This window comes from Chaetodon trifascialis, chromosome 5 (assembly GCF_039877785.1).
Source record: "Chaetodon trifascialis isolate fChaTrf1 chromosome 5, fChaTrf1.hap1, whole genome shotgun sequence".
Taxonomy (NCBI): domain Eukaryota; kingdom Metazoa; phylum Chordata; class Actinopteri; order Chaetodontiformes; family Chaetodontidae; genus Chaetodon; species Chaetodon trifascialis.
The window spans coordinates 19290792-19308717 of record NC_092060.1 but is presented as its reverse complement, the minus strand read 5'-3'; the positions used below and the strand labels follow the sequence as shown (position 1 = coordinate 19308717).

The 17926-nt window shown below is 42.4% G+C and overlaps 1 protein-coding gene across 3 annotated transcripts in view; it reads left to right on the top strand.

Annotated features, from left to right (window-relative positions):
* Window positions 1-17668, top strand: part of macrod1 (mono-ADP ribosylhydrolase 1) — a 111030-nt gene extending 93362 nt beyond the window's left edge. For 2 of the 3 annotated variants that reach the window (XM_070962591.1, XM_070962589.1), the window contains 5 exons: window positions 2993-3114; window positions 5626-5656; window positions 8070-8143; window positions 11292-11373; window positions 17205-17668. In XM_070962591.1, the coding sequence (XP_070818692.1) occupies window positions 2993-3114; window positions 5626-5656; window positions 8070-8143; window positions 11292-11373; window positions 17205-17239 (344 nt within the window). In that variant the 3' untranslated portion in view covers window positions 17240-17668. Of the gene's footprint in view, window positions 1-2992; window positions 3115-5625; window positions 5657-8069; window positions 8144-11291; window positions 11374-13222; window positions 13253-17204 lie in introns of all 3 variants that reach the window. The other variant, XM_070962590.1, reaches the window with a different exon arrangement.
* Window positions 17669-17926: the final 258 nt, after the last annotated feature.

Below are 17926 nucleotides of genomic sequence, written 5' to 3'. Positions count from 1 at the left end.
GCCCTCGAGCGGTGCACTGATGGAGAGGCTTGGGGTTACGGTACTGCATAAGGTGACACGGACAGGTTCACGTTAGCTCTGAAAACAACAGGAAGTTAGTTATTGTGGTTTGGCTTGCTCACCAAGAGGGTGAACACTTGAGACCTCAGTGTGCGACAAAAATCACATTCCTTCCTGTCAACTCTGAACGCACAGACATGAGGCACATTTTTAGATTTACTGTGACTTACCCTTTGCGGAGCATACCATTATCTCTGATGTCCAGAGCAGAGCCTCGTAACTCCAGAACTTGCCTTAGATTCATCACGTTTTTAATTTTTTTTCAGTGTAAAAGCAATCCAGTGATCGGTGTCTGTCTTACATTGCAAACAAGATCTGCTCTGTGCTAATTCGAGACAGTGCTCAAGTAATAACACACTTTCTGTTTACATCCTCTCATGTGAACTGTGCCTCCAAACTGTGCTTATTCAGATTATTATTGGCTCATACCCCTGTGAAACCTTGGAAAAGCTGCTAGATCAGTTCATATGTTCTATCAGTTTTATGGAGCATAAGCCAAAAGTGAATACAATACTGCATTGCGATTAAGCTGCAGTGCAAGAACGGCCTTTAGTGATAATTATGTTAGACTGTTAGTGAGGTTATGTGTTTACTGGTTAAAAATCAGGCTGCTTTTAAGACGGCTGGGCAGCTTTGAGGCAGCTTTGAGGCTGTTTGATGTCAGTCGAATCTGGCAACTGTGCAGATCAGTCCAGTAGTCTCACAGACCCGGCGCATGATTCAATGCTGAAGTGTTAAGATTGATCGGCAGAGGAGATTATTTCACCCCATAGGATCCTTATTAGAAGTGCCAATGTTGAAATGGATGTTTTTCAGTGTGTGTGTGTGTGTGTGTGTGTGTGTGTGTGTGTGTGTGTGTGTGTGTGTGTGTGTGTGTGTGTGTGTATTACTCGTGTTGTGGGGACATAAATCTGTTTAAACTGCCACATTGTGGGGATTTGCCTTCCTTGAGTTAGGTTGGGTCAGACAAGTAGTGGCTACGGTGTGTGTGTGTGTGTGTGTGTGTGTGTGTGTGTGTGTGTGTGTGTGTGTGTGTGTGTGTGTGTGTGTGTGTGTGTGTGTGTTCTACTTTTGAGGATAATTTCAAACTAAAGACCAGTTAACTGGGGACGGTTTGTCTAACTGGGGATAAAAGTCATGTCCCCAGTTGGAAAACAGCTGAATTTTGGGTCAGTGGTTAAGGTTAAGGTTAGGTGAGTTTAGGTTATGGTGACAGTGCAGTAAGTGTTCAGGAAATTAATATAAGTCTCTCAGTATCCCCCAGAGTGACCAAATGCGTGTGTGTGTGTGTGTGTGTCCAGCCAGGCCTCATCATAGTGTTGGTATTCACGCTGAGAGCGACACGCTGAGCCTCATCAGAATGTGTGGCAGCGTCGGCGTTGTCATCTCGGCTGCCGCTGTTTGTTCCTCACTCGGCTTTTGTTTATGAGCGTCTCTGAGCCACCTCTGTTTTTTTTCTCTCTTCTCCGCCTTCAGTTCAATATGCTACAATTCACGTACTCTTTATTTAACCAATTAGTCCAATTGAAGACTTTTTTTCAGCGAAGAAAAAGAAGAAATAAAGCATTCATTAAGTTGACAAAGAAAACACTCAGTTTAAATTAGCCGAGCGTTCCAGCAGCAACGTGACAGACAAACATGAAAAATAAATCATTCAAAGCAATTAGAAACAGTCAAAGACACTGTTGCTGTGAACCTGTGGGGAGAGACAAAGAAAATGTAATTTTAAAGTGCTGTGCGCACTTTTCAACTTGATAGAGGTATGTCGTGCATCAGTCTTAGTTAAACATTTATGTGAGATTATTTTAAGATCAGCTTGTAGAGAGAACTTCTTTGGCAACAAGACACATCCTCTGGCAGCCATATTGGAGGTCATCAGAATGTTGGCAGCAGTGGCAGCTTATAATGCTGTTTGGTCGGGTACCTCGCAGGCCAATCGGCTAGCAACACCAGACCAAGACCAAGCAGCAGTTTGGATATGGATATGCTTTTCAAACTATTGACTTTATGTTTCATGACAAACAGCCACAACATTATTTTGCAGGTGTCTCAGGGTTTCCTTTTTTAACACTATTCGCATGCAGAATCTAAAGCAGTGACAGCAGTGCCTTTATAGCTTCCCAGGTGTGCTGTTAAAAACACACATTAAAATACTGTTAGTGTACTGTATACAGGAGATAAACAGAGAACAGTGTACTGAAAGCCGTGTGCATGTCATCTGTAATCTGGTTCCAGACCTTCGAATGGCCACAAATGCGTTTTCCTTCACCTGTTCAAATGTAGATAGCAAAATTCATCTGTAGCTGCAGGACTGGACTCACCTTCAAGGCTGGTGGTGACAACTGTCATTTCAGCTCGTGGGCTCTTGCTGTGCAAAACCGCTCTTCTCCCGATGTTGGAAGTTCAGAGTTTTATTTTCTGGGTGAAAAGATGGATGACAAATTTCAAAGTGGTTCCACAATCCGAAACCAAATCAACCACTTCACCCCTGAATGATCATCTGGGCACGGGGCAGCTCACTGTGACTCTCCGCCCTCCTCCTCACAGGACAGCTCAGGACAGATGTGTGACTGCAGAAGTGGTGATGTGAGAGTTGCAAACACTGTATCCACTGAATTTAAGTTTAGAAAGTGAAAAAACAAATGCTCTTCAAGCCAACTGACTTCAGTGATGGCACCAGCATAGTTTGTGACGGGAGAGATGCTGTGATAGCAGAGCCGTTTAGATTTTTATGATTTATGTTTTCATTAATTTTCTTAAAAGTGGGACTATATTTAAACATGGCTGCTGCTGTAAACTCTGAATAAATGTGAAATTTGACTGTGGAGATTAAACTCCAGGTACATTTTTACTTATATTTTACTCTCTTTCATATCAGTCACACTGTGGTAAGAAGTGCTTCATCTTCTCATCTCTCTCTCCCTCTCTGCAGATGTGATCCACACAGTGGGGCCGATCGCACAAGGAGGAGTGGGTGAGGTGGAGAGGAAAGCGTTGAGGTCGTGCTACAAGTACAGCCTGAAAGCCGCCACCAGTAACGGTGCACGTTCTGTGGTGAGAGAGGGATGAGATGAAGGGATGATGGAGGCTGGGGATGGTTGCAAGGAAAAACAAGAGGAGAGAGGAAGGAAGAAAGGAAGGAAGGATAAAAGTGAGGAAAAGATGTACAGATGAGAGTAAAGCAGGAAAAGAGAGAAGCGCTAAGTCGTGACTGCGTGGATAGATTTAGCTAAGGCTGAGACCTGAGGTAAAGAGAGGACGATTTTTCAAAGGAAACGACGTTCAAGCTGAGATAGAAGGGGAGAGGGAAAGAGGAGCTGCAGGCAGGGTTGTTGAGCCGTAAGAGGGTTTTATGAAACACACCAGGCAGGAGGTTTCACAACAGAACGAGGTGTTAAAGTCAAATAAAAACACCAAAGCAACATGAAAATAAAGTCAGAGGTACAATAGAGGAAACAGGTTCATGGACGCTGTGGTAAGATAAATGTGTGCTTGTCGTTTCACCAGTCGAGAGAAGCGCTGAAAGCAGACTTCAGTTTAATCAGCTGCAAACAGTTTTTTACTTTTAACCATCAGTTAGAGCATTTATTTGACTTTACTTCAATTATTTTCTATAACATCTCCAAATTTTGCATTTGTGTCCTCTTACCTTCAAGATGTGTTATGAAGAGGGGTTATCACAATATATTGATTTTAATTGATAGTCATGTCATGTCTGTTTTTACTGGTTAAGCCCAGAATCACAAATTAGCATCAAAGGGCTTTTCTGCCCCTGATAGAATCTGTGAATTAGTTAGAGTTGTTATTGAAGACTGAAATCAGATTTGATGTGTTGACACATGTTAAACTACACGTTTCTGACCAATCAGACAACATGTGGGTCAGCTGCACTCTTCTTCCTCAGGTCTCAATCACCTGCCTCACTGTTGTCATCAGTTCATTTTCATTGAGTTTCATGTTTACCTTTTCGTCTTGAGGAGCCGTGTCTGCTCTCGCCCTGAGTTGCCAACTCTGCAATCTGGTCAAACGAACAGATCTGGAGACACAGAGAGCATCCTGGCATCTGCCTGAGCCGCAGTGTTTGACAGCAGGTTGAGAATCTGCCAGATTTGATTTACTTTGAAGTTTACTGGCTGCTTTTCTTTACCAGCGGTGTGGCATGGAGCTGCCTGACATGGATCTCAATGACTTAGAGTTATAATCCATAGATTTTTACATCAAAAAACATTTTGGAAACTCAACTTTATGGCTGACATTTTTCAGCGATAACCATTGGATGTATTTACATTCAGTCATTTCCTCACTATTTGGGTGGCTTTCATTGTTATTCGGGTAGTTTGTCTTCCTGAGCAGGTTTTAAATTACCTTCTCACTCACAGGGATTCACAGGAAACTGAAACTAATTTTATCTAATTGATAGAAGCCTCCTAATTTATTGATTAGTCTCCGACAGCTGTATCAGAGGTGTGTGGAGTTACTGCTAATGCAAACAGGACATTTTGTGCTTCTGCTTCATACTAAATACTAAAGGTTCACATTTTTCTCTAAGTCTGTCTTAAAACAATACATGTACATTGAAAAGGCTCATTGGTCTTTGTAATTGTTCTTTCCTTGTACCTTTCTAAATCAATTTCAATGTAAGTAATGGGGGACAGACAGAGTCCTTGTTCTATGTGAAAAACGCACTATAATGCTAAGATGAAGCTAATATGAAGCTTTATCAATCAAATGGCTATCTTCTAACATTACAGCCTTTAAGAATCAAATTACCTCCACGTGTTTCTCTGGACTGTGTCTTCTTGTCGAGATGTGCTCAGGGAAGATATGAACAAAAAGAGGCAGAAGAATTTGGCATTAAAAAGACGAACTTTGGGAAATACTCTCTCGATTTGCCTAATTCAGACCTCATGTTCTTTGGCTGAACTGGGAAAAAATAGAATTTGAAAGCAAAAGAAGAGATCTCTTTGCAGCCAGCGTGCATACAGTAATACAAGCAATTAAAGCAACCGACAGTGATTTCAATTTCAGTTTTGCAGGGTGTTTTATTCCTTTATTATACGTATGGTAGTAGAGTGATAGCAATGATCTAAAAACAACCCCAGCTTTTTTAAACTTACAGTTAACATATGAGTCATGTTACCTCTATGATCGTTACCTCATCCACCTCTATAATTATTACACTAGTAATAGTAGTGGCAATAATGTCAACAACATACATTGTAGCTGACGGAGGAAGTCCTTCCACACCAGACCTCCATAATAAGGATGGTCAGCAGTTTGGTCTTTAAATAGCTGTGTGAAAATCAAAGAGAGAAGAGCAGCAGAACATCAGCAGAGAGCTTCCACTGAGAGTGTGATTTCTGGGCATCAGTGTGTGTGTGTGTGTGTGTGTGTGTGTGTGTGTGTGTGTGTGTGTGTGTGTGTGTGTGTGTGTGTGTGTGTGTGTGTGTGTGTGTGTGTGTGTGTGTGTGTGTGTGTGTGTGTGTGAGTGAGAGAGATGAAAGCAGACGGTTATGTGATCAGCAACAGACTGGAACCACTTTGTTTGTCATCTTTACTCTGCAGGCTTTCCCTTGCATCTCCACTGGAATCTACGGTGAGTGTCTTTCTGTGTGTGTGTGTGTGTGTGTGTGTGTGTGTGTGTGTGTCCTCCTGAAACCAGAGCTAATGCATGACATTTCTAACTGTTGAATGGTTGTGTTTGTTTTTTATCATCATTTTCATAGTCATATTAAGTGCAAATGCTAAGTACGCTGCACGCACAGGCGGCGTTTTCCACCACATGCTTTTTTCCAGTATCGGGCTCTGTTTAACCAGAGCGCTGAGCCACCCGGTGCCACTTGTCACATTATCTCCTGCAGCCCAGAGGTGGTTCTCAGATTAAGGCCTTGGATTAAGACCAACAGATTAAGATAGATTAGGCCGGAGATTGTGTCAGATTGACTGTAATCCCCCTTCACACTGGCAGGAGAGACAGTTCAGGATAGTGCTTAAACACTCCCTGGGGTGGGTTTGGGTGTGAGGGCTGGTTGTCAACACTTCTCCCCTGTTGCTCGATAGAGGAAAAGGCCAAAGTTGTGATTGACTCAGTGTGTTATCCGTGTCTTCCTCTCTGTTGCGCCTGTTTCCCCCAGGCTCGATTTTAAAGGGGGAGGAGAAACGAAATTGTCTGAACTTAAGATGGATTTTTCTGTCTTCTATGTTGCGCAACCTACCGCCAGTCAATCACATTAATAGTTTTTGAATAATGCAATAAACTACCTTCGAGATTGTAGTGGAGATCTGAAAACAACCGTGAGAGGAAAAAATAATAGCTGCTCTTTAAGGCGGTGCACAGCTGTTTTCGATCACTTTGTCTGATTAGACCTTGTTATTGTTAAGGTGGGAAGACTTATGTCAGAAATTACACGAGACCACTTAACTCAGTCTATAAATAAAGATAGTAAATATATTTTTCAAGGCATTTGCTGCCTCAGTTTTGTTTCAGTAGCAACATTTTTCTCCAGTCCACAAAGTAGTATTGTTCTTTTTCCACACAGGAGTCATAGTTAGGGGTCAGAGTGGTTGGTAGATGTACAAAAAACAGGATTTTGACTAGGAGTTTGCATTGCGCCTTGTGCCTGCGGTTCAGTAATGCCGGGTTCAGGCTACATGATATCAGTCTGATGAAGCCTGATCCAGCAGATGTAGGGCATTGAGTTAGGAACAACAATGATTGTCAGTCATTTTATGCAGTGGAGAGTGTCAGTGGATGACAACCAACGCCACATCTGGTGAAAGAGACAGCCAATATTATACACACCAACACTGTTTGTTTACATTGGTGTTACTGGAAGTGCTTTCCTAACACCTCCTTCCCAGTGACATCACACACGCTGTGAGAGGCGGCTGGCGATTATTGGTCAGGGAGCAATGTGTAGTCTGGCACATCTGTCACGGCACTCCATAGCCGCCTAATCTGACACAGTGACCGAACAGTACTGCCTAGTCATGAGGGCTACTAAAACACTGTGGTGAAGGTTAGACTATGGTCTTTCCTTAACACTAAGTGCTTTAAGATGTCCAAACATAACATTAAAACCATGAATCATGCTTTGGTTGCCAGGAGCGGATAATGGAGGAAAACAAATGACAGTGACCATTGTGCTGAGGTCATCAGTCTGGACATTTTGCACTGTCTACAGAAACATTCCCTCATTTTGCTGATTAAACTTGATCTACATTTCATTGAAAACATGGTTTCTGTTGGATTCAGCACTATATGAATGCAATTTTGAAAAAGCTAACAGAAGTGTGAGGCAGGTGCCAATCAAGCACAGTCGCACACGCCCACACAGGCAAGAATAGGCGTGAAGTGAAAAGCACCCGTGTAGGTGGTCCACGGATGTGCAGAGGCTCTGAAAAGATTTTTCATTTTCAAGATACGCATTGATCACATAAACAGGAATAGTCGACTTTAGTATTACTTATGGAAAATCAAACTTTGCTGGCTTTTCACATGGAGCAGTAAAATCCCTTGAGGTGTGAGTTCTGATGCTGAAACATTCAGTGCTAATTTACATCCACGTGTCCCTCTGTGTTCACACGTTGAACCCTCTCTCCTGATGTATGGCATAATTACTGTTTATTCACACAGTGTATGTTTGTCTTGGCAGAGCAGTTTGGCCAGATGATGAATTTGTACAGCCTTTGTGTTGCGTTTCCAGCAGTGGGGGTAATTTTCCTGCACCGAAAGGTCTTGGTCGCTGAATGAATATGGAGTGAAGCGCTGTCGTCGTTCTCCATCTGTCTCCCCGTAACCAACAAGTGTGTTGTGTCTGCGTCTCGTCTGAATAGGCGAGCCTGGGTGAGAGGAAGCGCGAAAACACACAATGTAGAGTGTGAGAATAGTGGCAAGAAGAACAGATACCTGTCGAGGAAAAAAAAACAACACAGCGGGAAGCGATCTGACGCAGACACACAGATCTGTCAGTGCACCTGGTCGAGCAAACTGTGTGTTTACTTTGCAGGATATCCACCCGAGCAGGCTGTGCACGAGGCGCTGGCAACTGTGAGGGAATATCTGGATGAGCATCATGACAAGGTGTGTACGTGCGTGTGTGTGTCTGTGTGTGTCTGATTGTGTGTGTTTGTGTGTGCGTGATTGGCAATTTTTTTCCCTACCATTTCCTCTAGGTATTATTCCTTTCACAGCTGTTGTTTTTGTTTTCTGGTGGGAGCGAGAAGAAGGGTGTATTGAGAAAACACACACACACACACACACACACACACACACACACACACACACACACACAGTGACACACGCACACACACAAACATACATACAATTAAACGCACACTCCTAAGCTCTGGCTCGCATGCTCATGGCCAAGCCTGCGTTTTAATTGGCTCCTTGCGGGACTAAACCTGACGAACACAAAAACACACACACACACGCTTTCTCTCCGGAGGAACAGCGAGCGGAGAAAAGACAAAATGATGGAATAGATGACTGGAGGGGAGGGACGGAGGGAGAGGGGGGGAGCAATAGGTGGGGGGGAAATAAAGAGGAAACTTTCCAATCAGTCCTTAAGGTGCTCTAGACTCTCCTCCCCTCTTCCTCCTTTATTTTTTACGTCTCCTCCCACTCCTCTTTCCAGTCTTTCTCTCCCTCTCGAACCACCCTGCTGTATCGCCTCCCAGAGAGGGTGTTGACGATGTTATTGTTAGCGCCGGCGTCTCCAGAGCCTCTGTGGCAATACCAGTCGACTGATGCCATCAGCCGCGCCGAGCTCAACAAATGAGCATTAAATGTTACATGTCTCACTGCAGAGGACAACAATCAACAAGACTTAAACAGCTGAAAAGAAGAGCAGAAAGCCAAGCCAACGAGGCTCTAATTTACATGCTGCTCAGAAGTAGCTCCGCTGTGTGTGCGTGTGTGTGCGCGTGCATGTGTGTGTGTGTGTGTGTTTTATTAAGGGGCAAAAACAGTTCTTTTTGAGACAAATGAGATTATTGAGTGAGTTTATTTGCATACATATAAAGTAGGAATGTTCACCCGAGGAAATTGGGTTGATTCTTTAATTGAAGCCCCTCGATTTTACTATTTTTACAGTGTGTTTTGTTGGGCTTGCTCTGGCTTGCAGTGCAGTAATGTAGAAAATGAAATTGAAAATTATAGACACAGTAAGATACAAATGGACTGGAGACACGGGGCAGTGTGCCAACGCTCTGCATCAAATGCAATAATAAAAACATGAATCATTTATTGGTAAAACACCACAAGAAAGTAATACCCAAGGCAGTTTTGCAGTACTTATATTTTATAAATTAGATTCACTGTCAACCGGAAAGTTCAGAAAAAACTGATGTATGACATTTGAGAAAATGATCTATTCCACGAGGGCCATGTAGTAGCTGCTCTGGGCCTTTCAATCATATCCCATGATCTTCATCAGCAGTGTCACTTACCAGATTGTCATGGCGTTGACTGTTGACTGATAAACCGTGTCCCCTTTAGCGACTGTTACTGCCAAAGTGAATCCAGAACTCCCAGGTTCTGCTCTGGAAGCAAGAAAACCTCATTTAAACACTGATAACTAAAGTACCAGCCTTGAAACAGTATGCTGTGTGGCTCGCTTCATGTGTCTAGATAAGTACATGTTTTGTACAATGTTACAATGACATTAAAATGGACATTTATTAAAGGTACATTTGCATTAGACTTAATTTATATATGTAAAGTCTACTATTACAGTGTATTCTCCACAGCCAGTCAGTGAGGTGACATCTGTGCAGAGATTTGGAAAATAAACTTCGGTGCTCACAGATTTTCCGTTTGAGAAGGGAGTATTTACAGGCTCTGTGTTTCCCTTAAAGACAGGCAGTTCTTTGAGCCCATTACATTCACTTGATTTTATTATTAGTTTTAGCATCTGCGGGGTTCCTGTTACAATACTATCAAAACGAGCTCCCCACTGCTACCGTTTTCCGGAGGCCATTTTGCATCTCTCCTCGCAAGCATTTCCTTCAATTTGAATGAGTGCGGCAGCAAAATGGCGCAAGTGCAGGCAACACAGTGTGGAGGTTAGAGATTTCAAACCTTAGCCCAGGGGATGAAGTTCCTTACCGCATATTTCCATATCTTCCCTTTTAGCCTCCATTCAAATCCTGCCGAGTGATGTCGATTGTGCAACAAGCCGGGACTGAAAAACACGGGCTGCGGGCTAGCAGGCTGCTGAAATGTCTGAATTCGAAAGCAGTGAGACTTAAACTCCCACAGCAGACACAAACTGATAGAAACAGCCTGGCTATAAATCGCACTGCCTTGCCCAAAACGGAAAAATCAAAACCTTTGTAGAGACATTAGGCTGGTAATAATGTTTGTCAGAGTCTGAAAAATAAGAGCGCACAGTGGAGCTTACATCCCTGCAAGCATCTTTTTACTCTGGCTACAGTATCTTTAATCACCGGGCTTCATATATTGCCGTGGACTGTACTGTAGGTCCAGCCATACAGAATGTACAGTAATGTAAATATTATGGACTGCGGAGCCTGGATCCAAAGAACACAAGAGCACAGAGCATAAAGATTGTTTATTGTTGTAAAATAGCTGCACTCACTTGGCCAGTCTCTTAATATTATTTGAAATCTATTTTCTTTATGGCTCTGTGTGCTCTGTGTGTGTGTCCTGTGTGTGTGTGTGTGTGTGTGTAAGGTGAGTCTGTACTGACTACTGACTAGTGTGCTTCACACAGTAATGAGAGAAACTGAGGGCCTTGAGTTAAATAAACACACACACACACACACACACACACAGTATATTGTAACACATAGGGGCATATACATAAACACACAAGTTGAAGTAAATTCTCTTCCTAACGTCTCTCTCTGTCTCTTTTTTCCCTCACACACACACACACACACACACACACACACACACACACACACACACACACACACACACACACACACACACACACACACACACACACACTCACTCTCTCTCTCTCTGTACATTTGCAGCACTCTGTCCCCAGCACGCATTGTACAGTAATATAAGCATTGTGTTGTGGCGTGATCATAATAGGGAGCTAATAGGGGAGTAATGGACTGATGCATGAGCTGCATTCTCCTGATATCGCCACCGCACAATGTCACACACTGTTACATTGTTCCCCCTGCTATTGATGAATTTATGGTTATTGCATAGCTTGTAATAAAGGTCATTGTGTGTGTGTGTGTGTCAGCTGGACAGAGTCATCTTCTGTGTGTTCTTGCCCACGGACAAGGAGCTGTATCTGCAGAATCTCCCGCTCTACTTCCCTGCTGGTGAGTTGTCTTTGTCACACACACACACACACACACACACACACACACACACACACACACACACACACGCCTATATACAATGATGACAGCTCAGCTCAGCTCAATTTAGCTGCACACACAAACAGAGACGCACACAATGGTGTGATAAATACTCTGCATCATCCGCTGTGTGCTATTTGCACATCCAGTACATTGACACATGCATGAAGCCGTTAGACAGATAGTGCTGTGTATATATGGCACACTTAATTGGGTTTAATTACATCATATAAACATATACTTTGTTCCCCACATACTGATACATGCAGTGACGCACAGTAAAGAGCGTTCAAAAACAGAACATGCACAGTGGTTTGAACCACAGGTGGAGGTGTAGGTGTAGGTTTAGGTTTAGGTGATGTTTCTGGGCAGATCAGAGACAGACACAGAGCACGAGGTGAAGTTCAAAGAAGCAAAAGTCTTTAGCGGTAAACGAGGCAGTCACACACAGGGGGTCAGTCCAATACAAGCAAACAAATCCAAGCAGGGAGTCAGAAAAATCCAAAAAACAATAAACAAAGCTAAGTAAAAAAAACATAGAGGCTAACACTAGAGGAATGCTGAAAAGCCTGAGCAAAGACAATCCAGCAGGGGAACAGGGAAGTCAGGGGAATATATCCACAGGGTTGACTAATGGCAAAATCAGGGGCAGATGAGTAATGAAAGCAGTGCTGCAGTTGAATAGTCAAAAAATGACCTCCTACGCCCTTTTCTAAACACTTTGATGGAAAACAGCGTGACGTCGAGGAAAGATGTGCAGGAGAATTCATGAGGACTTAAGACAACTGCAGCGCTCAGAGTCTGACTGCGCTCACACTAAGCTATGAAGCAGTCGTTCAGTGGTGCTTTTCTTTAAATGTTTCTGCCACAAGGAATTGTGGGACGGCATTATCTCCTTTCCTTTCGTAAAGGATGGTCCGGTGTACCCTATGCTAAAGGAGATAAGAAAGGAATGACGCACCTTTTCTTAGCATTTAGAGAGCTCGAGCAGCTCTTATGAAAGCTGCCACTTGGATGCTTCCAGGTCATTTCACTCAGGGAGCAACCTCGCTAAGACAAAACAGCTATTCGACCACAGCCCAGGTGTGAATAATCAAGGAGGCGGGAGACACACGAGGGCAGGCACTGACACGATGGGAGGTGTTATAAAATAAAACAGGAAGTGCTACGACATTCAGGACATGTGATTATATCCTGTTCATTGAGATGGCCTTTTCTTTAGCTGACTAACCGCCGTGTTATTTCACTCCTGAGTCTATTAAGTTTATTTGATCAATTAAGTGTAATATTTGAACACAGGCTCCATTGATTGATAGTAATTGTCTTTGTGTCAGACATTTGTTCTGGTGAGTTCAGACACGGTGTTCCATGTTAAATAGTGATATGGGGTTAAGCTACGTCATGTAAGTTATGGTCTGGAATCGTTTTAGTGAGAGGCGCAACAGAACAAACAATCTGTATTTTTCTTTTTAGATTTACTGACTCAAAATGAGGCACTTCTTACTTTCCTTTTCTGATGTATTTATTATATTCATTATCATCAGTCACTGCGACATGGTCCAAACAGTTCAGGCTTGGCACAATAAAGAGACTTAGAGGAATTAGAACGTCAGTAATACTCGTATGACTAACCCTGTTGGCAGTATTAGGCTCTGAAAAACAGCAAATAATGTGTTTGCATGTGTGTGTTTTCCATTTTCCAACTGCGATGTTGACAAGATGACATTTGAGGACTGAATGAGACATGCAGTGAGACATTTCTTGGCCAATCACCTGTGTTTTGCCTTCATTTCTGTGTCCGTCCCTTTAGCCTGACCAGTGACAGCAGCTTATTGTTCAGGTAACCAGCGTGGTGTTTGTGTCAACATGACGAGTCTGCATCATCAACAAGAATAACGCCGTTTAGTCTGTTTGTGGATGGGCCGTCTTAACCTTTGTGTGAAATGTAAATTATGTGTTCAGAGGGAAACCCTGACATTTCCTCCAACCAGCGTTTGTCATATTTTGAGAATAAATTGCCAGTATTTGCAGCTCAGTTAAATGAAACTGGCTTTTTGCATTCTTTGCATTCCTGAATGAAAATAATGGGCACTGCTGTGCTCAAGCTAGCTACTAAACTAACCAACACTTAGGAAGAAAAATGTGAAACGCTTTCTCCTTGGAGGGTGAAAACGTGTCAGGTTTAAATAAGATAAAACAACAGCCCCGTTTAAGATCCCTTCAGTCTGCAAATCTCACCTGCTTCTCAAAATGAGCTAAAAGGAAAGTCGTTCGCCGTCATTGCAGATTGATCTGTGTGGGTAAATGAAGTTTAGTGAATACGTAAATTTTATGTTGGCTTGAGCTGTGACATGATGACTTTACCCATTTGTTTTGATTGCACTCGTGATTGATAGTGTTCTAATGCCAAGCAGGCTGGGCTCCTAAGCATGATCAGTCATTCACTCAATTATTCAAATTAAGCATTGGTATTACAACTACAGCCTTAACCTCTAATGTCTTGCTTTACCACTGCTATAAATCAAGCTCAGCTCTGGTCTCCAAACATTTTGAGAGGAAGATCTCAACCATCTCATTCTTTCTGCTTTTAGAAAACCGTTATTTTTTCATGTGATTTGGCACACAGCTGCTGCAAAAGACCAACAAAACGATCAAGAAATCTTCCAAATTTTCACTTCCACAAGTTTTGTGCTGTTTTTAATTTGGTCACAATCTTGCATTTCCTTGAATTATTCAGATGGAGCAGGGTCGCGCAAACTAATATTGGCAATACACAGAGAGAAGCTGGCAATGTAAACAACCGTGGACCTGAATCAGTGCCTTTACAACCTGCCTCTGTCTGTGCTTTCAGACCTCGCAAAGCCATTTGTTCAGTTTTTCATTTCCACTTTACAGAGTCGTGAGGCAAAAAATAGTAGCGATAAATTAATTGAAACGAGTAAAAGTTAACGCCAAAGACCACAACAAACAGACAAATCTTCACACACTGCTGTCAACAAAAACTTGGCAGCATGAACAACAGAAAGCCAGCGCAGTGAAGCAAGGCTGCCACTGAAACCAAAGCAGGGAGTGTTGTGTTTAATTTTAAATGAAATGAGAAATTTCATGGTCTCAGTGGCAGTAAAGTCAAAGCAACAGAGAAATGCCTGTGGGGATAGAAATATCACTCTGTATAACATTAATATGCATGCTGCTTAACAGTTTAAGGCAATATATATACTGTGTGCGTGACATTTAACATAATTTTCTTACCTTTATAATTCAGTGTATGTTTTAAGACATACAGCAGGAAAACAGAGGCAGACAGAGATTTATATAAAAAATGAATCACACAAGATAAAAAACACACCATGAACTGGGGATTTGAACCATTTTACGTACACTGTGTGACCCCGACCGAAAACGAGTTAAAAAAGAGTGAGAGAGAAAAGAGGAGCAGCCTATTAAAAATAAGAGTGGAATCCAATCAACTTTGCAGCCGTATCTCTCATATAAGCTTTCACTCAGACAAGCGTCTTAATTTTTTTATCTTTTTGCAGACAGATCTGACCAGTAGTGGCCGATTCCAGCGAGGATTTCTCTCTCATTTCACTTCAGGCCTCTGGGAAGATCAATTGCCAAAAATAATGGGATCTCGAACTGCGATGCCCTTGTACTCTCTACTTCATGCAAAAGCCTAAATAAAGTACTGTAGTGAGTTTACTAAGGAGTGTTTTATGGATAGAAATGTAGCAGTGACTTTGTAGAAGTAGCACGAACATGCAGTGTAATGTTCAATTGTGGGGAGGAGTTTAAAGGATACGGCTGGTGATATCCTGGATTTTTCTTATTTCAACAAATGCCACAAAAACCAACAAAGCATAGATCCTACTAACAAGTATAGTCTGTATAAGCATGTATTGACAAAAACCAATGAAGCTGATGAGGTAAAACATTAAATATATTGTCTTTCTATTGTTTTCAATTGAGTATATTTCAAAAAGGATTAGCAAATGATCACATCCTGTTTTATTTCCCTTGTTTTGGATTTGGGGTTGTAATGTGAGTCAATCCCACACACACTGTTTTGCTGATGATAATAATCACTAGAGCATCAAGTGTGTATTAATCCACTGCTGAAAATGGTCCTTAGTAAGTTGTCTATTCACCCCTCTGTGTAATGTTTTCTAAAAATTACTGTACAGCGCCCGGCTGCTTTAAGAAGTGATTTGCAAAACAGAACTATTATTTGTATCCCACTTTTAAAGATTTATGCCTCCAGTGTGCTTGGGGCTGAGTGCCTCAGACAGTGTAGGGGAGTTAGACAGTATTGACAGATGGACTGTCGCTTTGTTGGTTTTGGTCTTTTCATGGCATTTCTTGACACTAGAAAAAATATAGAATAAGAGCAGCCATATCCATTAACAGTTTGCAATAAATCTCAGTTCCCTGTACAACACAGCACCCAGAACAATGAGCTGCAAATTAATAATCAAGTGAAAATAAAAATGTTGCAGCAGGTGATTTATATTTGGCTTCAAAGAAAAGGCAGTTTGTCTAAAGTAAGTGGTTGGACAGGAAGTCCGCCATAAATCACAGTCCCCAAATATGCTCTCTGTGATTGGTTACAAAGTGTTGATGCAAAATTAAAGCACCAGTGTGTAGGATGTAGAAGCATCTGGTGGTGACCTTGACAATCGCAACCAACTGAAGACCCCACCGCTCAACCTCCTCTTCCAAGCTATCTGTGGGTCTAAACAAGTCAAAAAGAAAAAGTGATTCTTAGTTTACCGTCAGTATGTTTTCATGTAACAGTGGATCAAATGATTATGTATCACTTGAAAAATGTCGCTTGTGACAAACTCACAAAGAATCGCCTGCACGACAGAGTTTTACCAACTCTTAACTAAGTGGAAGAAGAATAAGGTTAGCAACTAGCTGGTGCACATATTGGAGCATGCAGCAGCGAAAGTGCCAGATATTTCCCCCGAGAGATGGTGGAGACCAAAGCAGAGTGTTGGTTGCCAGGTGGCCAGAAACTAGACTCACATGCTAACATGGTTGTCATGATTTTGAGGTCATAATATCACAGTGATGTGTTTACAGCTTGTTCCACTGCCCTCAGCTGGCCAAAAAAAAAAAAAAATTAATGCTGCTTCAAAGGCGTATGTGTGATATAAACTTTGATTTCAAGGTCAGTTTGTTGAGTTGGTGAACACTGAACCATGAGTCCATCCAGCTTTACAGTTGGAGGGTCTGTTTTCTTACTCATGTGATGAGGCAAACGCCGCAGCTTCAAACTGTGACACAACATCAGCTCCTCACTTTAAGCATGAAATCAGCACTTTCACATATTCACGCTGGGTCGGTCTACAAAGGAGGTTCCTTTCCAAACATGCAGTTGTGCCCCTTTAAACAGTCTGTGCTGGCTGTTGGTGTCTTTCTCCTGTAATGGATGTGCAGCAGATTTTGTAGCAGCAGTGAGCGAGCAGTGGCGGTGCTTGGCTGGTAGATGGACCGGAACTGTCTGTCTGTGCGACAGAGCTGCTGCAGGCAGGCCTCCAACTCTCCACTATAAACCTTATGTGTCTCCAACACCTGGCACAACCCACACTGGCTGTCTGTTTGATGTGTGTGTATGCATGTTTTGAGTGTGTCTTTAGCCATGTTGGACTGAGAGTGACTAATCCTCCCTAACAGATCCCTCTGAAGCAACCAGACGCTCCAAAAGCCAAAATGCTATTAACCGCTGCACGACCAAAGGAAGATGCGCTCTTCCCCTGTTTTACAAGTTTTCATTTTCTCTCTCGCAGCTCCCACAGAAGCTACTGTCAAGAGTAAACTCTGAGAGTGGATTTGTCACATTTGGTTGCTGTGGATACACACTGCTACGCTCAACAACCAAATTCCTCCTCCTCCTCCTCCTCCTCCTCCTCCTCGCTGCCATCAAAGATCAAGATTTTCCTCAGCAGGAAGATAACTCCTGAATGGATGATTGCTTTCTTGAAGTGCACACTGTTTCTTCTGCAGATGTTGATTCACTCTCCTGCTTCTCCCATTAACGACTGAAGCTAAGAGAGGTGAGATGATGAAGGTGTGAAATGATATTGATCATTCTTGTGAAAAATGTGTGAAGCTGCACTCTAACTTGACCTTTATTGTCTGTGATCAGCGGCATCCAGCTTACAACCCCGTTTGAGTTCAGAGTTATTTGAATATTGGGATTCCAGTGTGTGTGAGACAATGGCAAAAGCTTATTAAAACCAATCACACAGGCTTCTGGTGTGTATGAATTGATTATTTCTCAGAATGCGATATGAGTCAGTGGGCTGCGACGTCACGAGGGAACATTTTACATGAATATTTCCTTATTAGTTTCCTCACGTCTAGATGTGAAAACAGAAAAAGGAACTTAATCTGTCGGCAGTGGTGGAAAGTAACGAAGTAGATTCATTCAGATACTATGCTTATATGCTTTGCACTCCGGCTTTACTACATTTCAGATGGAAATATTGCACTTTTTGCTGCACTATAT